The sequence below is a fragment of the Spermophilus citellus genome (assembly GCF_964194105.1).
Source record: "Spermophilus citellus genome assembly, chromosome: 3".
Lineage (NCBI taxonomy): Eukaryota > Metazoa > Chordata > Mammalia > Rodentia > Sciuridae > Spermophilus > Spermophilus citellus.
Window position 1 is genome coordinate 46,429,623 of NC_138184.1, and position 21,782 is coordinate 46,451,404.

The 21,782-nt window shown below is 35.0% G+C and overlaps 1 protein-coding gene across 1 annotated transcript in view; it reads left to right on the forward strand.

Annotated features, from left to right (window-relative positions):
* DNAH12 (dynein axonemal heavy chain 12) overlaps positions 1–21,782 on the forward strand; it is a 299,548-nt gene that overhangs the window by 243,325 nt on the left and 34,441 nt on the right. Inside the window, exon 60 of the mRNA XM_081284134.1 lies at positions 1,148–1,288. Coding sequence (XP_081140260.1) covers positions 1,148–1,288 — 141 coding nt within the window. The remainder of the gene's footprint in view (positions 1–1,147; positions 1,289–21,782) is intronic.

Consider the following 21,782-nt stretch of genomic DNA (forward strand, 5'->3'; position numbering starts at 1 on the left):
CATTAATGACTCCACAAAAGTCAATTCTGTACAAAAAGGCCTACTCATAGAAGTGTCAGTACCTAACCCTTTAACTGTATTCCTATGGAGCAAGTAGTATTTTTTAAATATCTTTATTTATTTATTTTTATGTGGTGCTGAAGATCGAATCCAGTGCCCCACACATATGAGGCAAGTGCTCTACCACTGAGCTACAGCCCCAGACCCCCAAGTAGTATTTTTTAATCAAAATTAAAATTTGAGATAAGTGTAGATTCACATGAAATTGTAAGAAATAATGCAAATCTCATGCACCCTTTACCCAGTTTCCCCAATGGTACCATTTTGAAAACCTATAGAACAATATCATAACCAGGATATTGAGATTAATATAGTCAAGATAAAGAACATTTTCATCACTACAGGGATCCCCGATTGCTCTTTTATTTATAACTATACCCATTTCCCTCCCAGCCCTACCTCTTACATTTCTCTCACTAACAGAGATGATTGTTTTCAGCTTAATATTTTATGGAACTTTCAATGTGGCCCTGCTGTTTTAAAATCCCACGGGAGTATATGAGAATTTAAATTATTCCACATACTCTCTGAAATTTATGTTTGACTTTTATGTCAATTATTCAACTTAAACTTGAATGACTAAAAACAATCAGTTAATTGAAAGAAAGAAAAAAAACCATCACCACCTACTGAATTTCTGTTAGTAAGGGAAATGTAAGAGGTAGGGAGGGAAATAGGTATAGTTATAAAAGTTACTTAGAATTTTGAAAACACAAAGATGGTATGAAACATACTTTGTTTTTTTTCACAGAATGGTACTTCATTTTAAAAAACTATTTTGAAATACAGATTCACAAGAAGTTATAAACCACATATACACACAAAGTATAGGGAGGCCCCATGTGCTTTTTCACTCTTTCTCTGATGGTAACCTGTTGCATAACTATATTCCAATATTTCATACAAGAGATTAATTTTGGTGCAATCTATAGAGCTTATTCATATTTCACTAGTTTTATATTCATTTGTATGTGTGTGATTTCAAATGCCTTTCATAGTGAATATTTTGATAAATATGTTAATTAATGCTACTTATTTTTACTTAGGTTTGCTTGACAATATGTTTTCCTTTTCTTTAACCTTTTAGTAATAAATCCAAAATTTTGGAAAAGCGTCTACGATATCTAAACGACCACTTCACATACAACTTATATTGTAATATATGCCGATCCCTATTTGAGAAGGACAAACTATTATTTTCCTTTTTATTATGTGCTAATCTTCTCCTGTAAGTTACTTGCTTCTTCTTAATTTACTAATTTTAAAACCCTAATTTGAAAATTTAATGTGTAAAGGTGGCTTCTCAGAGAAGGATATAGTATTTTGCTTGATCTAATTCTTGATTTTAATTATACCCTTCACTGATAACAATGTCTTCTACAGTAGTATTAGTGTTCAGATGTTTATTTGATTTTTAAATTTTGTATAATACGTAGATAGTTACAAAATTTAATAAATAACCCACTAAATTCTTACACAGGGAAAATTGGGTCAAGAAGTAGAACATTCCCATCGTCTCTGAAATGCCTCTGAGCTCCTTAGTTGCCACCCCCATGCTTTCTCCAAAGTTAACTATTATCCTCAAGGATAACATTGAAATTTAACTTTACTTTTATATAAATGAAAGCACATGATAAGTATTCATATATCTGAATACTTTTCTTCAACATTATTGTTATTTTTAAAAGTTTTCTGTTCTTTTTTAAAAATTTTTTTAGATGTCGATGAACCTTTATTTTATTCATTTATTTATACATGGTGCTGAGAATCGAATCCAGTGCCTCACATATGCTAGGCAAGCGCTCTAGCGCTGAGCCACAACCCCAGTCCTCAACATCATTTTTATGAGATGCGATATTCCTCAATATTATTTATGAATCCATCCATATTGTTTCATGAAGCTCTCGTTTACTTGTTTTGATTGCTTTATAATATTCTAAGAATACATTAAAGTTTATCTGTTATATTCTTGAACATTTGAGTTGTTTCCTGTTTGGCATTATTATAAACAATAGTGGTATTGAACATTGTTGTATATAGATAGATCTTGGTGCACCTGTGGGCAGATACCTAGAAATTTGTAACTCTTTTCCAGAATTTTTTGTACCAGTTTCCATACCATTAACAGTTTGTGCATTCCATTGCTCCACATACACACTAACATTTTGTATTGTCATTTTAAAAATACATCTTGGTATATGAATATTTTATTGCATCATGGTTTAAATTTGCATTTTTCTGATGACCAATGAAATTAAGCATTTGTTTGTATATTTATAGAGCATTTGAAAATCTGTTGTAGTGTGACTGTTCAAATGACTTGCCCTTTTATCTTTTGGGTGTTTTGTGTTTTTCTTATAGATTTGTATGAGTTCTTCACATAATATAGATACAAATCCCCTGACAATTAAATATGTCAAATTGTTATTTGCTCATCAGCTTACTTTTACATTCTCTTAATGCTGGCTTTTATTGAACACAAATTCTTAATTTTAATATCATCTTACTTATGGACTGTGCTTAGGGAGAACTCTTTCTTTGGCCCAATATTTTTTTAAATATTTATTTTTTAATTGTAGTTGGACACAATACCTTTATTTCACTTATATATTTTTATGTGGTGCTGAGGATCGAACCCAGGGCCTCCCACGTGGGAGGTGAGCACTCTACCTCCGAGCCATAATCCCAGCCCCCTTGGCCCAATATTATGGGGATATTCTCCTATATAATCATATTGAAACTCTATTATTTACCTTTCACAATTAGATCAATAAGCCACATGCATCTGATTTGTGTTCATGGACAAAAATAGATGCCAGGTTTTACATTTTTTTCCATATAGTTACCGACTTCTTGAAAAGACTATCCTTTCTCCATTGCTCAATAGTGCCACCTTTGCAATAAATAATACACACAGATCTAGAGCTGTTTCTGCACTTTTTATTCCGTTCCATTGTATATTTGTAAGTAGTATTTTTAAAAGTCTCAATATATGATAGTTTTGTTTTATCTTTTTCTTTTATTTCCATTTAAATATTAGAATTATCTTCTAAAGTTCCAAATATAAAGATACTCAGCAACCTGTTAGAATTTTGATTAAGAGTGCATTGGAATTACAGAGAAGTTTGTGAAAAATTAACAATTTTACTATATTGAGTATTCCCCAAGGACATAGTATGTCACTCCATTTCTTTAATTAATTCTTTGTTTTACTCCATAATGTGTCATACTTTCCTGTCTTGCACATCATTTTAGAGCCTTAAGTTTTATAGAGAAGTTCAAGATTCACATCAAATATGAACAGAAAGTACAGAGACTTTATTTATTTATTTATTTTTATTTTTTTATTGGTTGTTCACAACCTTACAAAGCTCTTGACATATCATATTTCATACATTAGAATCAAGTGGGTTATGAACTCCCATTTTTACCCTAAATGCAGATTGCAGAATCACATCGGTTACACATCCACATTTTTTTTTGAGAGAGAGAGAGAGAGAGAGAGAGAGAGAGAGAGAATTTTTAATATTTATTTTTTAGTTCTCGGCGGACACAACATCTTTTGTTGGTATGTGGTGCCTTCTGCTACATTTGATGTTGTTTTGCTCTTCCTTTTCTAGGGCTTTGAGATGAAGTGTGAGCTCATTTATTTGTTGGTTTTTCCTTTTTTTGAGGAATGACCTCCAGGCGATGAGTTTCCCTCTTAAAACTGCTTTCATTGTGTCCCATAGATTCCGATATGTTGTGTCTGTATTTTCCTTTATCTCTAAGAATTTTTTGATTTCCTCCTTTATGTCTTCTGTAACCCATTGATCATTCAGTAACATATTGTTCATTTTCCATGTGATGTAGGATTTTTCCTTCCTTCTTTTATCATTGATTTCCAGTTGCATTCCATTATGATCTGATAAAATGCATGGTATTATCTCCACCCCTTTATATTTAGTACAGATACTTTAAATAAACAGTCTTCCTCACTAACAAAGCTCCTCAGAGTGGTATGTTTGTTATAATCCTTGAATTTACATTAAAATAGTATTATCACCGATAAATAAGTCCATAGCTATATCAGGGTTCACTCTCAATATTGTGCTCCTGCAGACTTTACTAAATATAGTGGTATATATTCAACATTATAGGGAATAGTTTCATTTCCATAAAAAAATCCTTTGTGTAAATTCAGCCTCCTCTCCTTCCTAACCCCTGGCAATCAATTTTCCTTTTACTATCTTCATAGTTTTGCCTTTTTAGAGTGTTATATAGTTGGACTCATCAACATATAGCTTTTGCAGATTGGCTCCTTTCACTAAATAATATGCATTTAAAGTCTGTTTATGACTTAATGACTCATTTATTTTTAATTCTGAATAATATTCCATTGTCTGAATGTACCACAGTTTATTTATCCATTCATCTACTGAAGGACATCTTGGTTATCTCAAAATTTTGAGTTTCAGGTGCCGGTTTTTTGTGGAGATAGGTTTTCCATTCCTTTAGGTAAATACCAGGAGTACAGTTGCTGGATTGTATGTAAGAGTTGTTTCAGTTTTTTAAGAAGCCATCAAACTACCATTTTGCATTCCCACCAACAATGAATGAGAGTTTGTGTTTTGTATTTTGAATATCGGCTATTTTGATAGGTATTTACTGTAATCTTGTTGGTGTAGTTGTGATTTGAAATTCCGTAATGAAATATGATGCAAAGTATCTTTTTCATACACTTACTTGTCAGCTGTATGTGTTCTGCAGTGAGGTGTCTGTTTCTGTCTTTTGCCTTTTTTTTTTAATACGGGGGATCAAACTCAAGGGTGCTTTACTACTGAGCAACATTCCCAGCCCTTTTTATTTTGAGACAGGGTCTCACTAAGTTGCTTAGGGCCTCCCTAAGTCAGTAGGATCGCCTTGAACTTGGAATTCTCCTGCCAAAGCCTCCCTAGTTGCTGGAATTACAAGGGGGCTTCCTCACACCTGGCTTGCTCATTTTTTTATGTGGATGTTCATTGTATTATAATTGAGTTTTAGGAGTTCTTTGTATATTTTGGATAACAGTCCTTTATCTGATACATGTTTTGAAATATTTTCTCTTAACTCTGTGGCTTATTTTCTCATTTCTTGATATTGTCCTTTACAGAACATATTTTTTTTATTTTAATTAAGTCCAGCTTATTTTTTTTTTTCATGGATCATGCCTCTGGTGGTGTAGCTAAGAAGTTTTCACCATATTTAAGGTCACTTGTATTTTCTGTTATTATTATGGTTTGGATCTGGAGTGTCCCCCAAAGTCACATGTGTTGAACATTTGGTCATCCCCAATGCAGTAAAGTTCAGAAGTGGTGCTTTGGGAAGTGATTGGATCATGAGAGCTCTGACCTCATCATTAGATTAGTTCATTGATAGCTGAATGAACAACTAGGACGTGGTAGAAACTGTAGGCCAGTGGGGCATTGTTGGCAGAAGTATATTACTGGGGGTGTGCCCTTGGAGACTACATCTTGTCCCTGGCTTCTTCCTCTCTGTTTCTCTCTACTTCTTATCTACCATGAGCTGAACAGCCTTACTCTCCCACATCCTTTTGCTATGATGATCTGCCTCACCTCAGGCCCAGAGCATTGATGCTGACTGATCCTGAACTGAAACTTCTGAAACGGTAAGCCAAAACAAACCTCTCCAACTTTAAGTTTCTTTTGTTGGGTATTTTGGTCATAGTAACAAAAAGCCGATTAAGTTTGTCAATATCTACAAAATAACTAGATGAAATTTTGATTGAGATTGTGGTGAGGGGCTGGGTATGTGGCTCAAGCGGTAGCGCGCTCGCCTGGCATGCGCGCGGCCCGGGTTCGATCCTCAGCACCACATACCAACGAAGATGTTGTGTCCGCCGAGAACTAAAAAATGAATATTAAAAAAAAATTCTCTCTCTCTCTCTCTCTCTCTCTCCTCTCTCACTCTCTCTTTAAAAAAAAAGAAAGAAAAAAAAAGAAAGAGATTGTGGTGAAATGATATCAAGTCAGGAGGAGCTGATACCTTGGCAGTATTGATATTTCCTATCTGTGTAAATGGAATATCTCTTCATTTATTTAGATTTTTTTTATGTCTTTCATCAGAGTTTTGTAGTTGTCCTCTATCTTATACATATTTTAATAATTTTATGCTTAAATATTTTACTTTTGGTGCTAATGTAATTAGTAATTGCTTTTTATTTCAAATTCTGTGTTCATTGCTAGCATATAAAAAAAATCAGTTGACCTTTATATGTTAACCTTATATCCTGAAGTATCGGTATAAGTATTTTTAGTTCCAGGATTTTGTTGCTGTTATTGAATTCTGTAGAATATTCTACACAGTCATATCATCTATGAGCAAAGATTTATTTCTTCCTTACAAATTTGTGTAACTTTCTTTTTTTATTGCATTAACTACTACTTCCAATACAGTATTGAATACGAATGGTGAAAGTAGACCATTATTCCTGATTTTAGTGGAAAAACACCTCAATTTTCACTACTTAGTATGTGTTATTGTTTGGGTTTGAAATGCTTCTCAAAGACCCATGTGTTGGGATCTTGGTCCCCAATGCAGCAATGTTCAGAGATAGGGCTTTTAGGAAATCATTGGATCTTGAGACCTAACATTATCGTATAATCTATCCTCCAGTGGATTCATAATTCAAGTGGACTATTGGGAAGGAGATGGTAGAAACCAAACCATAGGAGGTGGAACCTAGTTAAAGGGTGTGGGTCCTTGGGGTGTCCATTTGGGGACTATATTTGTCCTTGGCTCTTTCTTCTCTTTGTCTACTTCCTGGTTGCCACAAGATAAGCAGTTTTACTCTGCTGTAACTTTCCACCATGATGTTCTGCCTCACCACAGGCCCAAAAACAATGGAGCCAGCTAACCATGGATTGAAACCTCTGAAAATTGTGTGCCAAAGTAAAGCTTTCTTCCTCTAAGTTGATTTTCCCAGGTATTTTGTTATAGTGACCAAAAGCTGACTAATTCTGTGTAATCCTAGCTACAATTTTGTATACAATCTTCATTCATCAAGTTGAGGAAGTTCCTCTATGTTCATAAATTATTAAGAGTTTTCATCATGGATTAGGTGTTTGAGTTTGTCAGATGATTTGTGTACATCTGTTGATTTGATCACATTCTTTTACTTCTTTATTTTGCTATAGTGAATCATATTTAGTGATTTCTTAATATTGAATCAGACCTGCATACCTGGAATAAATTCCACTTAGTTGCAGTATATAATTTTTTAATGGTATATTTTTTAGTCTTATTGTATTTTTTAATACCTTTATTTATTTTTATGTGGTGCTGAGGATCAAACCTTGTGCCTCACACATGCTGGGCAAGCAATCTACCACTGAGCTACAATTACAATTCCCTGCAATATATAATTTTTTCTGTACATTATTGGGTTTGATTTGCTAATATTTTATTGATAACTTTTTCATCTAAGTTTATGAGAGGTATTTGTTCATGAGATATTAGTCTGTTGTTTTTCTTTCTTGTAGTGTTTTGCCTGATTTTGCTATTAGGTAATTACCCTCATAAATCAAATTAGGAAGTTTTCCTTTTGCTGTTTTCTGAAGACATTAATTTCTTCCTAAATGTGTAGTAGAATTCTCCACTGATCATATCTTTGCCTGGTACTTTCCGTTTTAAGTATTGCTTTAATTTTTTTGATATAAGTCTATTCATATTATCTACTTCTTTTTGTGAGTCTGGCAGATTGTTACGTCTTTCTGACTATGTAATACCCCTCTTTATGCCCAGTAATTTTTCTTGCTTTGAAGTCTTCATGGTCTGAATATAGCTATTCTTGTTTTCTTTTGATTACTCTTAGTTTGGTATATCTTTCTACATCCTTTATTTTTTAATTTGTTTGTGTCTTTATGTATTTAAAGTGGATTTTATAGACAATATATAGTTGAGTCTTATTTTTGATCCACTGTGACAATTTTTCAGTTGATATTTTATTTATTTATTTTTAATTTTATTGGTTCTTTTTTTGTGATACATGACAGTAAAGTCCATTTTTACATAATCATACAAGCATGGAATATATCTTGTTCTAATTCAGACCCCAGTACCTCTCCTTTCCTTTCCTTCTCCCCACCCCTGCTTCCTTTCCTCTATTGATCTTTCTGCCATTTACCCAGTTATTTTTTAATAAATTTCTTGTGGATGCAATGGTGGTGAGATTCACTGTTGTATATTCCTGTATTTACACAGGAAAGTTATGTCAAATTTATTCCACTTTCTTTCCTTTTCCTATCCCCTCTCCCTTCCCTCCATTCACCTTTGTTCACTCCTCTGAACTTCTGTTCTTCCCCCTTACCCCCCAGTTGTGGGTTAGTGTCCACATATAAGAGAAAACATTGGTCATTAGCTTTTTGGGGAGGGGTGATTATTTCACTTAGCATAACAGTCTCCAAATCCTTCCATTTACCAGCAAATGACATAAAGTCATTCTTCTTTTTGGCTGAGTAATACTTCATTGTGTGTATATGTGTATGTATGTATGTATATATATACACACACATTTTCTTTATTCATTCATTTGTTGAAGGGCGCCTAGTTTGGCTCCATAACTTAGCTATTGTTCACTGTGCTGCTATAAACATTGATGTGGCTGCATCACTGCAGTTTGCTGATTTTTAACTCCAAAGAGTTGGCTAACTCGATCAAATGATGGTTCCATTCCTAATTTTTTGAGAAATTTCCATACTGCTTTCCAGAGGAGTTGCACCAATTTGCAGTCCCACAAAAAATATATAAGTGTATCATTTTTTTCACATCCTTGCCAGCATTTATTGTTACTTGTATTCTTGACAATTGTCATTCTGATTGGAGTGAGATGAACTCTGGATGTGGTTCCAATTTGCATTTCTCTAATTGCTAGATATGTTGAACATTTTTTCATATATTTGTTGGTCGTTCATATTTCTTCTGAGAAGTGTTCCTTTGCCCATTTATTGTTTGGGTTATTTGTTTTCTTGGTGTTAAGTTTTTTGAGTTCTTTGTATATCATGGATATTGACACCCTATCTGAGGTGCAGGAAGCAAAGGTTTTCTCCCATTCTGTACCCTCCCTCTTCATGTTCTTGTTTCTTTTGCTATGAAGAAGTTTGTTAATTTGATGCAATTCCATTTATTGATTTTTTATTTTACTACTTGTGCTTTAGGACTCTTCTTAAGGTCAGGTCCTGAGCTATTATGTTGAAGTGTTGGGCCTACATTCTCTTCTACCAGGTGCAGAGTTTCTGATCTAATTCGTATGTCTTTGATCTACTTTGAGTTGATTTTTGTGCAGGCTAAGAGATAAGGGGTTAAATTTCATTCTACTACTATAGATTTCCAGTTTTTCCTCCACCATTTGTTGAAGGGACTTCTTTCTCCAATGTATGTTTTTGGTACTTCAGTCTAGTACGAGATATTTATGTAGGTTTGTTTCTGTGTCACTTATTGTATTCTGTTGGTCTTTATGCCTGTTTTAGTGCCAATACCGTGCTGTTTTTATTACTATATAAATTAAGGGTTTGTATTGTAATGCCTCTTGCTTCACTTTTCACACTGAGGATTGCTTTAGCTATTCTGGGCCTCTGATTTTTCCAAATGAATTTCATGACTGCTTTTTCTATTTCTATGAAGAACATTATTGGGATTTTGATGGGAATTGCATTGAATCTATAGCACTTTGGTTAGTACGGCCATTTTGACAATATTAATTCTGCCTATCGAAGAACATGGGAGATCTTTCCATATTCTAAAGTCTTCTTTAATTTCTTTCTTTAGTTTCCTGTAGTTTTCATTATAGAGGTCCTTCACCTCTTTCATTTGATTGATTCTCTCATATTTTTTTGAGGCTATTGTTAATGGGATAGTTTTCCTAATTTTTCTTTCAGCTGAAAGAGTATAGGAACATCATTGAAGTATAGGAACATGATTTATTTATGGGTGTTGATTTCATATCCTGCTAATTTGCTGAATTTATTTATGAGTTCTTGAAGTTTTCTGGTGGAGTTTTTGGTCTTCTAAATATAGGATCATGTCATCAGCAAAAAAAAAGATGGTTTGAGCTCTTCTCTTCCTATTCATATCCCTGCCCATGGACATTGCTGTACCAGGCTTCCTGGGCTTAGTCCATGAGCATATTCACTTGTCCATAAAACATAATGATAAAATGCATTGTTGCTATTATTATTTTGAACAAACTTTATCTTCTTTATTCCTTCTTCCATGCTCTTCCTTTCTTTATAGAATACTAGTTTCTTTCCCCTAAAATTTTCCATTTTCTGAAGAAATTCCTTTACATATTTGCAATCAGGCCTACCTGTGACAAATTCCCTTGATTTTTGTCTATGAGAATTAATCCTTCATTTTAAAAAATCTTATTAAAATTTTAAGGGGCTAGGGTTATGGCTCAGTGGTAGAGCGCATGCCTACCATGTATAAGGTACTTGGTTCAATTCTCAGCACTGCATATAAGTAAAGTGAATAAAATAAAAGTCCATCAATATCTAAAAAAAATAAATTTAAAAAAATAGAAAGATTTTTAAAGGATCAGTTAACTGGATACAGAATTTTAGGTTGGTGGCTTATTTCTTTCAAAACTTTAAATATTTTTGTTTGTGTAGGTTTTTTGTTGTTATAATACATTTGTGTTGAGAAACATTTTATTCTTATTTCAATATTTCACATGAAGGTTGCTAATCAATGAAGTATACAAGAAACAGTGCAGGATTCTCAAAATTACTAGATTAGAAAGAAGTCACACATTTGTAGTTAAGGAAAAAGTTTAGTCTATGATTGCTGATTTGTTCAAAGATTATAACTTCAAAAATAGATTAAGAATATAAATCAATATAATTTTAAAAAAATATTTATTTCTTTAGTTTTTAGATGGACACAGTGTCTTTATTTCACATTTATGTGGTGCTGAGAACTGAACCCAGTGCCTCACGCACGCTAGGCGAATGCACTACCACTTGAGCCACATCCCCAGCCCTCAATATAATTTTAATATGTAAAATATTTACCTTAGCAAATAGAAAATCCTAAACAACATTAAGTTGACTTCTTTGACGACAAGAGGAATATTTATTATTGAAAGTCCACTTATGACAGGTAATATGCAGGACATTTGAAGTTTTTGTCACTTTTAGTCCTAACTAAAACAGTGTTATTATTTACCTGCTTCACCAAATATGATATTAAGATTCCAAGAGGACCTTTTTCAATAAAATTTAAAATCCAGGTCCATATGAGTCCATGTTTTCTACCAAGAGGTCTCATTCTTACAAGAAACACTTAGAAAGAGTTTGTAGTTGAAGAATGGGGGAGAAAATTTTTAAAACAATAGCATTGTAGGTATACTAAATGAAATTAAAGATTGGGGTGGGTTTGTCATACTTCTTTTTGTTGTTGTTGTTGTCATCCTTTTTAGTTATACATAGCAGTAGGATTCATTTGATATAACTATAAAAGCATGGAATATAATTTGCTTTAATTTAGTCCCCAGTATTTCCCCTTCCCCCCCCCCGTTCCCTTCCCTCTACTCTACTGATCTTTCTGCTGTTTACTTTTAGTTTATTTGTTTGTGTAGTTTCAATTCCCAGACATGCAAAGACTTAGAACATTTTAACTCAGTTTACCCCATTTATTTTGACATTGTTGTCATCTATATTCTGTATTTTAATCTCTATAAGATGTTTTTATTATTGATAAAGTAAATCATTTAAATTTACTCACATATTTGCCCTTTTGATTGCTGTCATTTCTTTGAAGTTTCCATGTGAAGTCTGTTCTACCTGAAAACACTTTTCCAGTATTTCATTTAGTATATGTCTGCTGGTCATGAAATCTATTAGTTCTCTTGTGTGTGAAGTCATCTTTACTTTTATTCTTAAAGTATACATGTGCTAGGTATAGAATTTTGGCACTTTAAAACTACTCATTGTTTTCTAGCTTCCATTGTTATAAATTATTTTGCCTGTGAAAATAAAGTGCTTTTTATCTCAAGAAGTTTTTAAAGTTTCTTTTTACTTAGTTTTAGTTTTCAGAGGCTTTAGTATTATGTCCCTAATATGCCTTTTTAAAATTGATGTCTAACTGTACTTAGAGAAAAACCTCAATCTGATGAATTATAATAGTAAACAAACCCATGTAATATCACCTATACCAAGAAATAGAAATTATCTGTATTTTTCTAAAAGCCCCCTGGTGCTTTTTCCTAATCTCTACTAGTCTCTGCTTCCTCTCCAAAGAAATTACCATAGTAACATCTAAGAATGTATTTTTATTTATTTTTTTTAGCTCCAAATCTTTTATTTTTTTTTATTGGTTGTTCACAACTTTACAAAGCTCTTGACATATCATACTTCATACATTAGATTGAAGTGGGTTATGAACCCCCAATTTTACCCCAAATGCAGATTGCAGAATCACGTCGGTTACACATCCACAATTTTACATAATGCCCTATTAGTAATTGTTGTATTCTGCTACCTTTCCTATCCCCTACTATCCCCCCTCCCCTCCCCTCCCTTCTTCTCTCCCTACCCCATCTACTGTAATTCATTTCTCTCCTTGTTTATTTTCCCATTCCCCTCACAACCTCTTATATGTAATTTTGTATAGCTATGAGGGTCTCCCTTCATTTCCATGCAATTTTCCTCTTCTCTCCCTTTCCCTCCCATCTCATGTCACTGATTAATGTTACTCTTTTCTTCCTACTCTTCCTCCCTGCTCTGTTCATAGTTGCTCTCATTATATCAAAGAAGACATTTGGTATTTGTTTTTTAGGGATTGGCTAGCTTTACTAAGCATAATCTGCTCTAGTGCCGTCCATTTCCCTGCAAATTCTATGATTTTGTCATTTTTTATTGCTGCATAGTACTCCATTGTGTATAGATGCCACATTTTTTTTATCCATTCCTCTATTGAGGGGCATCTGGATTGGTTCCACAGTCTAGCAATTGTGAATTGGGCTGCTATGAACATCGATGTGGCAGTATCCCTGTAGCATGCTCTTTTAAGGTCTTCAGGGAATAGTCCAAGAAGGGCAATAGCAGAGTCAAATGGTGGTTCCATTCCCAGCATTCCCAGGAATCTCCAAACTGCTTTCCAAATTGGCCGCACCAATTTGCAGTCCCACCAGCAATGTACAAGTGTACCCTTTTCTCCACATCCTCGCCAGCACTTGTTGTTGTTTGACTTCATAGTGGCTGCCAATCTTACTGGAGTGAGATGGTATCTTAGGGTGGTTTTGATTTGCATTTCTCTGACTGCTAGAGATGGTGAGCATTTTTTCATGTACTTGTTGATTGATTGTATGTCCTCCTCTGAGAAGTGTCTGTTCAGGTCCTTGGCCCATTTGTTGATTGGGTTATTTGTTATCTTATTGTCTAATTTTTTGAGTTCTTTGTATACTCTGGATATTAGGGCTCTATCTGAAGTGTGAGGAGTAAAAATTTGTTCCCAGGATGTAGGCTCCCTATTTACCTCTCTTATTGTTTCTCTTGCTGAGAAAAAACTTTTAAGTTTAATTAAGTCCCATTTGTTGATTCTTATTGTTAACTCTTGTGCTATGGGTGTCCTATTAAGGAATTTGGAGCCCGACCCCACAATCTGTAGATCGGAGCCAACTTTTTCTTCTATCAGATGCAGAGTCTCTGGTTTGATATCAAGCTCCTTGATCCATTTTGAGTTAACTTTTGTGCATGTCGAGAGAAAGGGATTCAGTTTCATTTTGTTGCATATGGATTTCCAGTTTTCCCAACACGATTTGTTGAAGATGCTATCCTTCCTCCATTGCATGCTTTTAGCCCCTTTATCAAATATAAGATAGTTGTAACTTTGTGGATTGGTTACTGTGTCCTCTATTCTGTACCATTGGTCCACCCGCCTGTTTTGGTACCAGTACCATGCTGTTTTTGTCACTATTGCTCTGTAATATAGTTTGAAATCTGGTATCGCTATACCACCAGATTCACAATTCCTGTTTAGAATTGCTTTTGCTATTCTGGGTCTTTTATTTTTCCATATGAATTTCATGATTGCTTTATCTATTTCTACAAGAAATGCCCTTGGGATTTTGATTGGCATTGCATTAAACCTATAGAGAACTTTTGGTAATATCGCCATTTTGATGATGTTAGTTCTGCCTATCCATGAACAGGGTATATTTTTCCATCTTCTAAGATCTTCATCTACTTCTCTCTTTAGGGTTCTGTAGTTTTCATTTTATAAATCTTTCACCTCTTTTGTTAGGTTGATTCCCAAGTATTTTTTTTTTTGAGGATATTGTGAATGGAGTGTTTTTGCTCATTTCCGTTTCAGAAGTTTTGTCGCTGATATGCAGAAATGCCTTTGATTTATGCGTGTTGATTTTATATCCTGCCACTTTGCTGAATTCATTTATTAGTTCTAGTAGTTTCTTTGTAGACCCTTTTGGGTCTTCTAGGTATAGAATCATGTCATCTGCAAATAGTGATAATTTAAGTTCTTCTTTTCCAATATTTATGCCTTTAATTTCTTTCGTCTGTCTAATTGCTCTGGCCAGTGTTTCGAGAACTATATTGAATAGAAGTGGAGATAGAGGGAATCCCTGTCTTGTTCCGGATTTTAGAGGGAATGCCTTCAACTTTTGTCCATTCAGAATGATGCTAGCCTGAGGCTTAGCATAGATAGCTTTTACAATGTCAAGGTAAGTTCCTGTTATGCCTAGTTTTTCTAATGTTTTGAACATAAAGGGATGCTGTACTTTGTCAAATACTTTCTCTGCATCTATCGAGATGATCATATGGTTCTTATCTTTAAGTCTATTGATGTGGTGAATAACATTTATTGATTTCCGTATGTTGAACCATCCTTGCATCCCAGGGATGAATCCTACTTGATCATGGTGCACAATTTTTTTGATGTGTTTTTGTATTCGATTCGCCAGAATTTTATTGAGGATTTTTGCATCTAGGTTCATTAGAGATATTGGTCTGTAGTTTTCTTTCTTTGAGGTGTCTTTGTCTGGTTTCGGAATCAGGGTGATGTTGGTATCATAGAATGAATTTGGAAGAGCTCCCTCTTTTTCTATTTCCTGAAATAACTTGAAAAGTATTGGTATTAATTCTTCTTTAAAGGTTTTGTAAAACTCCGCTGTATACCCATCCGGTCCTGGGCTTTTCTTGGTTGGTAGTCTTTTGATGGCTTCTTCAATTTCATCCATTGATATTGGTCTGTTCAAATTGTGTGTATCCTCCTGACTCAGTCTGGGCAAATCATATGCCTTAAGAAATTTATCGATGTCTTCACTATCTTCTATTTTGTTGGAATATAGGTTTTCAAAATAATTTCTAATTGTCTTCTGTATTTCTGTAGCATCTGTTGTGATATTGCCTTTTTCATCCCGTATGTTAGTAATTTGAGTTCTTTCTCTTCTTCTCTTCGTTAGCATGGCTAAAGGTCTGTCGATCTTATTTATTTTTTCAAAGAACCAACTTTTAGTTTTGTTAATTTTTTCAATAGTTTCTTTTGTTTCAATTTCATTGATTTCCGCTCGATTTTAATTATTTCTAGCCTTCTGCTACATTTGCTGTTGTTTTGCTCTTCCTTTTCTAGGGCTTTGAGATGAAGTGTGAGCTCATTTATTTGTTGGTTTTTCCTTTTTTTGAGGAATGACCACCAGGCGATGAATTTTCCTCTTAAAACTGCCTTCATTGTGTCCCATAGATTCCGATATGTTGTGTCTGTATTTTCATTTATCTCTAAGAATTTTTTGATTTCCTCCTTTATGTCTTCTGTAACCCATTGATCATTCAGTAACATATTGTTCATTTTCCATGTGATGTAGGATTTTTCCTTCCTTCTTTTATCATTGATTTCCAGTTTCATTCCATTATGATCAGATAAAATGCATGGTATTATCTCCACCCCTTTATATTTACTGAGGGTTGCCCTATGGCATAATATATGGTCTATTTTTGAGAAGGATCCATGTGCTGCTGAGAAAAAAGTATATCCATTTGATGATGGTTGATATATTCTATATATGTCAGTTAAGTCTAGGTTATTGATTGTGATATTGAGTTCTATAGTTTCTTTATTCAACTTTTGTTTGGAAGATCTGTCCAATGGTGAGAGAGGTGTGTTGAAGTCACCCATAATTATTGTGTTGTGGTCTATTTGATTCTTGAACTTGAGGAGAATTTGTTTTATGAATGTCGCAGCACCATTATTTGGTGCATAAATATTGATAATTGTTATGTCTTGTTGGTGAATGGTTCCTTTTAACAGTATATAATGACCTTCTTTATCCCTTTTGATTAACTTAGTCTTGAAGTCGATTTTATTCGATATGAGGATGGTCACCCCTGCTTGCTTACGAGAACTGTGTGCGTGGTATATTTTTTCCCATCCTTTCACCTTCAGCCTGTGTATGTCTTTTCTAATCAGATGTGTCTCCTGGAGGCAGCATATTGTTGGATTTGTTTTTTTAATCCATGATACCAGCCTATGTCGCTTTATTGGAGAGTTTAAGCCATTAACATTCAGAGTTACTATTGATATATGGTTTGAACTTCCATCCATGTTTGATTGTTTATCCTTTTTTAAAAAAAAATTTAGTTTGTTTCTCCGTGATTATCTTTCCCCTCGCCCTCTGTCTTTACTGAGGCACTTCCCACTGATGGTTTTGGTTATTGTTTTTCATTTCTTCCTCGTGTAGTGTTTTGCTCAAAATGCTTTGCAATGCTGGTTTTCTGGCTGCAAATTCTTTTAACTTTTGTTTATCATGAAAGATCTTTATTTCGTTGTCATACCTGAAGCTTAATTTTGCTGGATACAGAATTCTTGGTTGGCATCCATTGTCTTTCAGTGTTTGAAATACGTTGTTCCATGACCTTCTTGCTTTCAGTGTCTGTGATGAAAAATCCGTTGTTAACCTTATTGGTTTACCCCTGAATGTAATCTGTCTCCTTTCTCTTGTAGCTTTTAATATTTTCTCTTTGCTCTGTATATTGGATATCTTCATAACAATGTGTCTTGGCATTGGTCTACTGTGATTTTGTGTGCTCGGTGTCCTGTATGCATCTTCAATTTGTATATCTGTTTCCTTTTTTATCTCTGGAAAGTTTTCTGTAATTATTTCATTCAGCAGGTTTCTCATTCCCTTGGTTTGAATCTCTGTACCTTCTTCTATCCCGATGACTCGTAAGTTTGGTTTTTTTATGTTATCCCATAACTCTTGGATGTTTTTCTCGTGATTTTTTACCAGCCTTTCTGAGTTGGCTAGACTCTTTTCAAGATGGTATATTTTGTCTTCATTATCTGACGTTCTGGCTTCTACTTGCTCCACTCTGTTAGTGATACTCTCAATTGAGTTTTTAATTTGGTTTATCATTTCCTTCATTTCTAGAATTATTGTTTGATTTCTTTTTTATAATCTCTATCTCCTGATAAAGATGCTTAACTTCTTCTTTTAGCTGTTTATGTAATTCATTCTCAATGTGTTCTTTCGCTGCTTGAATTTGCTGTCTTGTATCCTCTTTAAGGTTCCATTCCATCTGTCTATGTGTTCCTTGAGTTCTTTATATGACCATTTTTCTGATGACTCTAGGTCCTCCTGAATATTTAGGCTGTCCTGCATTGTTTGTACTCCTTTTCTTCCTTGCTTTTTGAAGCTGCTCATGTTGCTTCTTGTTCTGTTTGACTGCTGAGTTACTGTTTACTCCTATAAATTTATTTGATGCTTGGGAGGAAAGGTATTAGAAGGGAAGGGAAGAAGTCACTAAAGAGAATGAGAGTAGGCAGGTAGAATTCAAGGAAGGGGGGATAAGAAAAATGAAAAGACAAAAGAATAAAGAAATAGGAACTAAAAAAAGAAAAAATAATAATAATAAATATTAAAAAAATAATAATAATAATTTTAAAAAATTAAAATTAAAATTAGAAGAGAAAAAAGAAAAAGAAAGAAAAAAAATAAACAAAAAACAATGAGATATAAAAATGAAGATGAAAGAAAAACCCAAATCAAAAAAAAAAAAAAAACTAATAAATGCCGTCTTAGAGTTTGATTAACTTCTCTTCCAGTAGGTGGCGCTGTGCCCACCAGGTCAAGTTTCTCCTGTCAGTACGCGGGAACCAATCACTGTGCAGCAGCTCCTCCCAGACTGGGCGAGTCTCCAATCCTGAGTGCCTAGGGCCTCCTCTTGTGTCTAGTCACTTCCCACTTTTCCTCTAGCCAGGCCCCTCTCACCACAATACTGGCTACACGCCAGGTCTGCTGCTCCCGGGAGCCCTGTTTTCATGAACGACTGGGCTCACTCTTCCAGTTTGCCATTCCCTCAGACCCTAAGTTTGTAGTGCTTGGGGCTGAGAATCCTCAGCGAATTTTACTTGCACTCCGGTAGCCACTCCCCCGTAGCTGATGCAAGAGACCTCAGCAGTCAGCCCTGGTGGGAGCGGTAGTCCCGCGCCGCAAGTCCCGCACCACCTCTGATTCCCTCGGGCTGGCTGTAGCACTCACGGGAGAACTGGGAGGGGCCCTTAAGGTTTCCCCGATGTGTGGAGAGGGAAGGCTAGGGGGATTACACACCTGTAGCAGCAGGTTTCAATGAAGTTATCTCCTCCGCCGCAGTCTGGTGACGTCAGTTCTCTGCCATAGTGGTATCTCTTGCAAATGGCAACAGTTCGTTTCCCTTTGCCGGGCGACCAATGCAATGGGTGGGTCCTTACTGTCTCTCTCAAGCCCCATTTGGAACCTGTGGCCACTACTTATGAAGGCTCGGTAGGCATTTACCTCCGTATGATGAGAAGGGCTAATCAGTTGTTTCAGCCGGATGGATTAATGCTGATTCACAGCTGTTTGTCTCATCTTTTCAGACGCGGCAGCGCGGGGCGCGGAGCACGGAGCGGCTTACTCACTTCCCGCAGCCATCTTCCTCTTCTCGCTATTTCGGGATGATGGCGGGGCGCTCGCTCCGCTCCCTCCGGTGTGTCTCAGCCTCGGGCTCCCGCGCCTCGCTCCGCCGCGGCCTCCACAGCCAGCGCCGCCCCGGCCACTCTCTCCGCCCCCGGCGTTCCCCTGTATTTTTATTTTATTTATTCTGCTTGGAATTAAAAGGGATTCTTGGATCTATTACTTAATATCAACTGTTTTGGAAAATAGTCATAATTTTTTCAAGTATTGATTCTGCTTCATTCTCTCTCTTTCTAGTTCTTAGACTTTCTCATCTATTCCCGGTCTCTTACCCTCTCTTCTATTTTTTTAAATTCTATTGTCTCTCAAAGCTTTATTCTTTTAGTGCAATAATTCTCTCTCAGGTGTAACTAATCTGGTACTAAATCCATTTATTTAATTCTAAATTTAAATTATTGTAAAATTAAGCAAATATATGTCAATTTTTCTTACTTTCCTTTCTTACACAAAGCAATACATTATAGGTATTGAAAAGAAAGCAAGGAACTGGAAGACAGGTGAGTGAGAAATGAAAGACGGAGACCAAACACAGGTGATACACATATCTCTCCATAGACAGAGAGAGGCAAAACAGGCTTGGTGGGCTGGGGATGTGGCTCAAGTGGTAACTTGCTTGCCTGGCATACGCAGGGCACTGGGTTCGATCCTCAGCACCACATAAAAATAAAATAAAGATGTTGTGTCCACTGAAAATTGAAAAATAAATATTAAAAATAAACAGGCTTGGTGTTCAGGACTTTTATGGGGCAGGCTCAGGGATTAGAGCTAGGCGGGTTCTAATGCTGGTGGTTAAAGGTTGGGTTGGTATGAGGGAGTAGTGAGTCTTCTCAAAAATGCCCTTGGGTGGGAATGCAAAATTTTTCTTAAAATGGCAGCTGTCACTTAAGATGGCTGTCCAGATAATAAGCAAGGACATTACAGGTATTCTCTTGTACTTTTTTCTATTAATAATATATAAGTGGAGATAACTTGATAGAGATCTCCTTTACTCTTTAAGTTTTATCAAGATATAATTTGCATATTTATGCAATTCACCTTTTGTAAGAGTCCAGTTAAAAAACTTTAGTACATTTTACTTCTGTAACCATTACTAAAATTTCATTTTAGAACATTTCTATGATCTAAAACATTTCTCTATTCCAATTTAGCAAGTTCCTGCTCTTCTTACCAGAATCAAAGATTTGGGCTACCCACTCACTGCTCAGAGGCCAACATTCAAGAAATGAGAGTTCATAGGAAGGAATCAGATGTATTCAAGGGCTGTCAAACTTAAAAAGATAGAAGGAATGCTCCCTAAAACTCCATCTTGGGTGGCTCAGGGTTGCAAAGGGCTCTCATGCAGAGAGAAAGGAGGAGGACAGCAAGGAGACTAACTATAGTCTTTGTCATTCAGGTTGAACGTTCCTTTTTCTCTGGTAGGAAAATTGGAAATGACCTCTACCTCCTGTGGTTAAGGACTCAGGAGGGGCATTACAAAGGTCATTGGATAGGTGCTGGGTGCTGTAAATCTAAAGATTATTTAGTAGTTAACATCTTAGACATTTAGACTTCTCTTTATAATTTAGAATGCTGGTGGAGAAAGGGAGAGAACTTAAAAGGATTAGGGAGGAGAAGGGGGAAGTGAAAGTAGCCACCAATGATGATGATGACCCAAAAGAGCTGCCCTCTTTCACTCTTACTCCCAGCCCCAGGTAGCCAACAGTCTGCTTTCATTCTCCATAGCTTGCCCATTCTAGAATTTATTAATGAGACTTATTGTATAGTCAAGAGTGTTGTCTGTCTTTAGCAATTTTCTGTGTGCCCTTGAAAAGTACATTTATTTTACTATTTCTGGGTAGAATATTCTATAAATGTCAAGTAGCTCATGATGGTTTGTAAGTTTTCCATATTCTTATTTATTTTCAGTCTACTTTTACAATTATCAAGAGAGGGATTACAGTCTATAGAATTTTTTTTTTGCTGCTCTTTTCAGTTTTGCTTTGTGCTGTGATGATGCTCTTTTGTTAGATGTATAAATATTTGGAGTCATTATATCCTCTTGATAAAATAACTTGACCTCATTTATCCATGGTAATATCCTTTTCTTTTAAATTTATTTTGTCTAATATTAGAAATCCTCAAGCTTTCTTTTGATTAGAGTTTCTGTAGTTTATACTCTTCCATTTCTTTTCATCTCTTTACATTTAAACTTTGTTTCTGTGGACAGCATGTAGTTTAAGTCCTGATTCTTTTATCTAATCTTATAATCACTATCATTGAATGAGAATGAGATTGTTTAGACCATTTACATTTAATGTAATATAGATGTGGTTATGTTTAAGCTGTCATCATAGTTTGTTTTGATTTTGTTTCTTTATTTTTGTTTCACATTTCCTCATTTTCTGTTTTTCTTTTAATTATTTTGCATATTTAATATTTAATTATTCTTCCCCTTTGTTGATATATTAGCTATCTTTTGTTCTATTATTTCAGTGGTTTCTTTAGATTATATTATAACTTTTTATGTTATAATCTATTTTCAGTTAAAATTATACTTTATATAGTGTTAGGACTATAATCCCTTATACTTTTATAGTACATACTATAAGTATACTTCTTTTTTTTTAAGGGGAGAGAGAGAGAGAGAGAGAGAGAGAGAATATCTTTTTTGTAGATGGACACAACACAATGCCTTTATTTTTATGTGGTGCTGAGGATCGAACCTGGGTCCCGCCCATGCAAGGGGAGCGCTCTACCGCTG